At 43.8% G+C, this 7,457-nt stretch overlaps 1 protein-coding gene across 3 annotated transcripts; it reads right to left on the bottom strand.

The window, feature by feature from the left end:
* Positions 1–371: 371 nt before the first annotated feature.
* LOC121917318 (zinc finger and BTB domain-containing protein 14) lies at positions 372–7,145 on the bottom strand. Of its 3 annotated transcripts, none has more exons than XM_042443193.1 (3): positions 7,033–7,145; positions 4,822–4,901; positions 372–4,226 (listed from the first exon to the last, which is right to left on the bottom strand). In XM_042443193.1, the coding sequence occupies exons 2-3, from the start codon at positions 4,822–4,824 to the stop codon at positions 2,883–2,885; spliced, it is 1,347 nt and encodes a 448-aa protein (XP_042299127.1). In that variant the 5' UTR covers positions 4,825–4,901; positions 7,033–7,145; the 3' UTR covers positions 372–2,882. The 3 variants fall into 3 exon arrangements, with proteins under 3 accessions (XP_042299127.1, XP_042299126.1, XP_042299128.1); XM_042443192.1 differs by lacking the exon at positions 7,033–7,145 and adding an exon at positions 6,303–6,696; XM_042443194.1 differs by lacking the exons at positions 4,822–4,901; positions 7,033–7,145 and adding an exon at positions 6,303–6,696.
* Between the last annotated feature and the right edge of the window lie 312 nt (positions 7,146–7,457).

Below are 7,457 nucleotides of genomic sequence, written 5' to 3'. Positions count from 1 at the left end.
GAATCAAATCAAGCACCCTGTTGGTTTCCGTGGTCAAGCAGGAATAATGCAAGTGTTATTTTTGTTTTCTGTTACAAACATGAGTGTTACCTATTGGCTATCCGTAACTGTTCTGCAGCATAAACTACTACCACCACCATCACATGGACATCAAACTGTTGTTGTAGTTATTGTGTGCCTCCAAGTCCTTTCCGACTTATGGCAATCTTATCACAGGATTTTCTGGGGCTGAGACTGTGTGACTCTCCCAAGGTCACCCAGGGGGTTTCCATGGCTGAGTTGAGAATAGAGACCTGATCTCCAGAGTCGTAATGCAATGCTCAAACCACTTAGTCAAAACCAAGATATCAAAAATTAAAATAACTACTGCTCTTGGAAGAGGTACAGGGACACAACATGTATATATTCTAAAATAGTCATGTTTTATTTACAGGACAATTTTCAAACTCTTAGCACTTTAAATCTAACTTAAACTTGACTATTCAATGGATGATTCACAATGACACTGTAGCAAAGACCAATAGTTGGATGTAATTTTATTCTAATACTTAAAAATGTTAGCCATAATTACTATTTAGAAATGCAAAATATGATTTGACACAACAATAATTTACAATTACTCATTCTAACCTGATGTTAAAAAAACACTAATATTGTCCAATGTTACTTAAAATGTAATCTTGATAATAAAGATACAAGTATGTAAAAAAAAAAAAAAGGCTAAATATGTTGACATTTTTCTTTAAAGACTCTGACTGACTACCAGCTTCCCTTTTACTGAATGGGAATTCCATTCTATAATTTGTTACAAATGAAACTGTAACAACTGAAAAATATGAAAGTACAGTTGGCCCTCTGTTTTTGCGGGGGACCTGTTCATGCTCCCTAGGCTTGAATGGTGCACGTCCCTCTGCATGTCAGGCGTGCATGCCATTGCAAATAGTGGAGGTCACCCCTCCGCATATATTCAAGTGTGCAGATCTCAGATCTGCACATTAGGAGGGGTGACTGTATATCAAAATGATAATTCTATTTCAAATCAAACCAGTTAATCAACTTGAGGTGGGCGGACTAAACAAATGGTGAAATCATAAATTTGTCATACCCCTTTACAGTAAAATGCCCAATGATAGAAATTTTATACATATTCATTTCTTGAACACCTCTTAATAGGCATCTTCCTGCCTTAACAGATATCCAGAGACACATGTAGAACATAGTCCAAAAAAAAGAAAAGAAAAAGAAAAGCTGGTGGTTCTGTGAGATAAGCAGAATAACTGTAGCTACTAAGCACCGGTTAATAATAAATCAGCCCAGTTGAAATTAGTAGGACTTCCAAATAAAGAATTAGGATGTATATCTCCAAAACACCAAACATCACAGGTAACTGAACTGCAGCTGAAGACTGCAGTCCTATACACATTAGTTAGAAATCATCATTACTGAATTCAGTGGGATTTCTGAGTAAACACGCATAGTACTGTGCTGTAAGACTTGTGGAATGCCTAATTTTGAACCAGGAAACATCACAGGTAAACAGAATGGGATTCAGCTATGTAATTTTACATTCCTTTGTTAAACTGGAACAGTAATATGTCTCCTTATATTCTTTTAAAGTGCATCCTCAGCAAACTATATTCCATCAGACCAGTTTATCCTGAGTTTCATAAAAAGACTGTTCTAATACAGGCACAATATTAATTTAAGTGCTAAGGTTGTATCTGAGTCATACCATTTAGTGAAACGGCAGGCTGAGTTCACTCACTCACAGAGAAAACACAGGACAGAATAATGTGTGAGAGAACTCTATGACAGCCATGGCAGGCTCATACAAATGACCTCCATTTAGAACATCACCATGAAAGAGTGCACTGTGTCTTACAGCCTGGTCTGGTGCATGTTTGCTTACAAGCAAGCTCCACTGAGTACAGCTGCATGTCTGCATGGGATTATAGCCTTGAAGTTTGATGATTAAGGGAGGGGGGGAGAAACTGTGATATTCTAAGTCACCACCTAGAGTAATTAAAACAAGCAAGGCAGTCCCTATTGTTCAGTGACCACTATAATGGATTAAGCTGGAACAAGACAACTGCAAAGAGGTATCTGATGAAACACTGAAGTTATATTACATCACCATAAATTTTGATTAGAGGGCTGGCATTTAGTGCAATTTTTTTCCCAAGTGAGTTCTTGTATTCATTCCAAATCATAATTTAAAGATAATAAAAAATGTTGTAGCATAATTTATTCAAGCTGTTCAATATTCACTGAGAGCAACATCTGCAGACCAATGAAACCTAAGAGCATGATGTTAAGCTCATTTTATCATACTTACAGGGAACTAATTTCTACTGAAATCCACTGAGGTTTACTTTCATGTAACAGCTTCAATCCAATGAATCCCTAATCGGAGTACATTTTTGGTTCAGCAGCTTGTCCTGTCACTTCTTACCACTGCTGACAATTTCTGTGGGAATTCAGGGATTCCCAGCATCACAGCAAACATACTCAGAACTAGAATGCCAAGCAACAGGAATTACTGGAATAAAAGTAGTTTAAAATGAAACATTTAATCTTCATTTCACTGTTCACTGGAGTGTAAGGCCTTCCATTCCACATGCATAGAGTCCGCTCCAACGGGACAAGCATGCACTAAAACCTTGAGTTTTCTAATGGAATAAGAGTCTGTCATTGCTTTTTCATTTATATCCAAATGGACTGTTGCCCAACCCACGGCCTTGTCCCTTGTTTAATATTTCTGATGGGGTGGGTCTTTGCTGTGAATCGCAAACTACATTTCTTGCTCTGTTAAGTCCCTTTTCAAATATTCATCTCAGCTGTGAGCTTATCAGACCACACATTTTAAAACAGTACTTTTGTCTTTAACTACATGCTATAGTTTCAAGTTGCTGTTCTGCCTCAGCAGCCATGGCTGCTGCTTGTAATTGTTCTGTTTCACTTTGAAGAGCACTGGTACTTGTTACTTGTTTCCTTTCACTATGCATATTGTTCTCATGCCTCTTTAAATCAGATGCTTTGGCAAACGCTTTGGTACAAGAACTGCAGACAAAAGGCTTTTCCCCTCTGTGTCTTCTTTCGTGATCTTTCAGGTGGGACTTATGTTTGAAAGCTTTGTCACACATATGACATGCAAACGGCCTCTCATTGCTGTGAACTCGTTCATGCTTCTTTAAATCTGGAGCACGAATAAAAGACTTCCCACAAACTTCACAGCTATATGGCTTGTAGCCTGTGTGGATCTTCAGATGCTCCTTCAAATGAGCTTGAGTAGTAAAGCCTTTAGTGCACATTTCACAAACAAAGGGTCTATCAGCAGTATGCAGCTTTTCATGTTTTCGCAATCGTGCCTCATCAGAAAATGTTTTGCCACATGCTTGACATGCAATCTGTTCCCTGTGACCATAAAGTAAGTATTCAAATTTCATGTCACCAGCAGCTGTCGTCCATGCTGGTGTCTGTTCATCCTTCACTTCACTGATGCCATCATTAAATGTGAGAGCTTGTGGAGTTTGTGATCCTAAGTCTTTAGTTTCAGCAGATTCTATAGACTCTACTTCCTGACCATAGCAGTTTACCTTTCGAACCTCTTCACTCCCCAGCTCTTTCAGAATTGCTTCCTGAACTCTTAGTGTAGCAGTTGGTGATTTGCCGTCTTCTTGACTAGGAGGAGTTCCTTCCATCGTCATATCCGAGGGGCTATCATCATGATCTCCAATTTCTTCAACATCATCATCTTGGTTATCATTAGATTCACCAATTGATCGATTTATTTTAAGACAGTACTTGTTTTTTGATTGTGTATTATCTTCTGGACTAGACACGTCACGTTTTTGGGAACAAAGTTTATCCAAAAATCTAATGCCAAGAATCTGACCGGATGACATCATTAAATTTACGTCTTCTTTCTTAACTGAAATCTTGGCTGTGTACATGTAATTTAGCACTTCTTCAAATATGTCAGACCGAAGGAAATCTATCTCTATTACTGATGAACTGTCAACTTCCAGTTTTTTGAAAAGTTTTTTAAAGTAAGTACTACAAGCAGCAAGCACACACCTGTGGGCCCTAAATTTCACGTCTTCTACTACAATTGCTATGTCACAGAATTCTCCTTCCAACCGCTGTTCATTTAATGTTTTCAGAAACACGGTTTTGTGATCGTCGTCATTATATTTAATGGTTTCAGACATACTGATGAAAAACTCCTGTAGGAAAATAATGAAATGATTACTTATTAGTTACTTTGAAAACAAATAAAGACATTGTGAAAAATATAATAGCTTTAAGCTTTCTAAATTAATTTGCTCAACAATTCCAATCAACTAATAACCCTTAAAAACAAAAGTGGGCAGGTTATTGTAGAGGCTCAGCAATGAAATAAACCTGTTAAGTGAACTGTGGATCACTGCTATAAATATTTCTGGGTTTCTGAAACTGTCAAGAGTTGTCAAGCGTTTACGCTGGAATGAGCCTAATAAGAGACAGTGGAAGTCTACAATGCTTGATGGCTTTGCAGAGCATACCTTTCCTCTTTGCCCCCAGCTATTCTAGGGAATGACAAAGATAGCAACAACAGTAGTGAGTTTAGAAAAGAAGGGATCAGAGGGAGATGAAGAGAGGGATTCGTGAAATGAAGGGGAGAAGATGGCCAGAACAACAAAGGCCTTTCTCTTCTCCTTCCAAATATGCCCTATTATTTATCTGTGAAATTTTAAGTTATCTAGTGAGTTACATAATTTACTAAAATCAGGATTAACAAAACACTAAAAAAAGGGAAAAAAAGAAATGTTAAAATTATACCATGAACAATGAAGTATCTTTTCTTAATATCTGAACAAAGTTTTGACAGCAGATTAACCGTTATCCTGAGGACCCTGAACCTGAAAGAGAAAATTTTGAGGCTTCTTAAGAGAATATAATCACTATTAAACCGCTCTTCCTTCAAGGACCTCATTGCTCCCTCCCGACTCCATTTCACTTTAACATAACTCTTTGAATTTGGCTGAAAGACAGAGAGGGATTCAAGGACATGTGGTGAACTTCATAGCTGAGCCAAGTCTCCTTGGTCAACTTTCAGCTATCCTACACTGGCACCCATATACCTATCTTTTAATGATACATTTAAAGTTAGCTACAGAAAGGATGTTTTCAAATGAATAAATCCAAATCTGATGCTGAGGTCTGAAAGTTTTCTTGACAGGAAAGCCAACCCTAGGCCAGCAGTTGCTGTCTAGAATCCATATTCCTTGCACCCTAAAGGGACTGGAAGCGGCTTAGGCTTGCCTTACTAATGGAGCCTTGGCCATGCAGGAAGGAGCTCGGTGGCGCATTGAACTCATTGCAGCCACAAGGTTGTGAGTTCAATGCTAGAGCTCCAAGGTCCACTCGGCCTTCCATCCTTTTGAAGGTCAGTAAAATAAGTATCCAGCTTGTTGGAGGCAATTGGCTTACACATTGTAAACCCAGAGAGTGCTAGTTCACTGATAAGCGGTATAGAAATGTATTTGCTACTGTTATGACAGCTATAAAGCTGTGGCTAAGACCAGAACTGCAAAAGGTTTGAACCTGGAATGGCTCAGCTCCTCCGTCACTCAGCCCTTTCTTTGGATACTCTACTAGTGGATCTCAGCTACTAGAGTAGTTGTTCCACCAGGTTCCTCTCTCAGTTGATCTCTTGAGATCAGGTATTAGAAAGGGAACTGCGGCAGAACAAGCCTAGTGCAACCAACACCGGAAGCTTATGTCTGATGTCATGAAAAGGATAAGAGATTGTGAAATCTAGTACCTCTGCAACTCTATGGGGCCGTGCTTTCACTGATTATCTTTAGTTTGTTTTTAGCTAGTAAGATGCTCTACGAATAGGGAAATGCTTTATTGTCTCTGCTCTCTTTCATGATGCTTTCGGCCTACGACCGGACCACTTATTTCTCTGTGGTTCTCTCGCTGTCATGAACACAGGGGTCAGCCTTGAAACTGGTCTTGACTAATAAATGTCCCGCAAGCTTTTGAGCTCTCCATCCCTCTCTGCTCCCTGACTGCTGCAGGCGATGCTAGGCCTCAGCAGAAGGAGAGTGGAAAGTTAGTTTCTTCTGAGCCATACAAATCGGGAGTACAGCTCCGCTCCGCTGTGGGCCCACAACAAACTCCCAACTCCCAGAATTCCACAGCCTTGAGCCAGACAAGAATTAAAGCGGTGTCAAATCAGGTTATTTCTCCAGTGTGGAAGCAGCCAAAAAGCCCCCTCCCCAACCAGAGCCAGAGGCCTAAAGGAGGAGGCTTACTCGGGAACGGAGGGGGCTGGCCCCGTCATGATGGCTTCCAATCCCAGGCGTTTGGGAATGGAGCTAATCTGTCCAGAGTCGGAGGCCGTAGCCCCTGGCGTGCATTCCAAGCGCGCGCGTACCACGTGACCGAGCGAGCGGCGGCGGCGCTAACTCAGTGAGAGTAACCAGCGAAGGGAAGGAGGGAGGGACGGGCTTAGGCGTGCACGGGGCATGCGCGCTGGTGTGCCCGCGCGAGGCCTGCTGCGAAGCAGTCTGCGCACGCGCCTCGCGCGCGCGACTCACCTCCCTCCAACCAACGAGGCGGAGCCTAGAGCGACCCTCCACCACAGCGCGCGCGGCTCGCCTACCCCCTCCCTTTGCCTTCCAACCAACGAGGCGGAGCCTAGAGCGGCGCCTTCCCACTACACCATAGAACGCGCGCGCGGGGCCGTTTCACTTCTCTAAGCCCGCCTCCCACACTTGCTTGCCTAAGAGGAGGAGCTGCGGCGCAGCGGCAATGGCTTCTTCGCTGAAGCTCGCCCTCGCCTCCATCACCGCGTAGTTTGGCCCGCCCCCCCACCATCTCAGTCCCCTCATAGCAGGCCCCCGCGCGCGCCCCGCAAGAGGATCGCGAAGGCCGACGCGCGGCGAAGCTTTCTTGACCCTCCTCTCCCCCCGTAGCCTCCTTCTCTGGTTCCGTCGCAGTGTGCGCGCGGACGAACGCGCCCTGCACTCTTTTCGCGCTTACCTGCCGATCCTCACGGGCCAGATAGAAAACGGGGGGGAGGAAAGGGAGGGATGATGATGATGATGATGATGGCTGCGGAGCCGCAAGACACCTCTCTATGGATTTTTTGGAGGGGGGAGGGGGCTGTGGGGGTGCGCGTCTCTGACCGTTAGGGCCGAGTCCTGCACGAGCATTCTGCGTGCGCGCGCGCAGGGAAGGGGACAGAGAGGCGCGCGGGAGGCGGGAACGTGCATGCGCGGTGCGAGCTGGGCGCGCCCCCCGCAGGGAGAGGGGGCGGAGCCTGTGCCGAGCGAGAGCCGTTGGAAGGAGTAGAGAAGAGGGGGCGGGGCGAGAGGAGGGACGTCCCCCTCCCTCGCGGACCAACCGTCGCTCGCTCTGGCTCGCGCTCGTCGTTGCTGGGCTTTGCTCGGCTGCCTCCCGCGCGC

The sequence above is a fragment of the Sceloporus undulatus genome, unplaced genomic scaffold, assembly GCF_019175285.1.
Source record: "Sceloporus undulatus isolate JIND9_A2432 ecotype Alabama unplaced genomic scaffold, SceUnd_v1.1 scaffold_15, whole genome shotgun sequence".
Taxonomy (NCBI): domain Eukaryota; kingdom Metazoa; phylum Chordata; class Lepidosauria; order Squamata; family Phrynosomatidae; genus Sceloporus; species Sceloporus undulatus.
The sequence above is the reverse complement of the archived record's forward strand: the minus strand, read 5'-3'. Positions and strand labels throughout refer to the sequence as shown.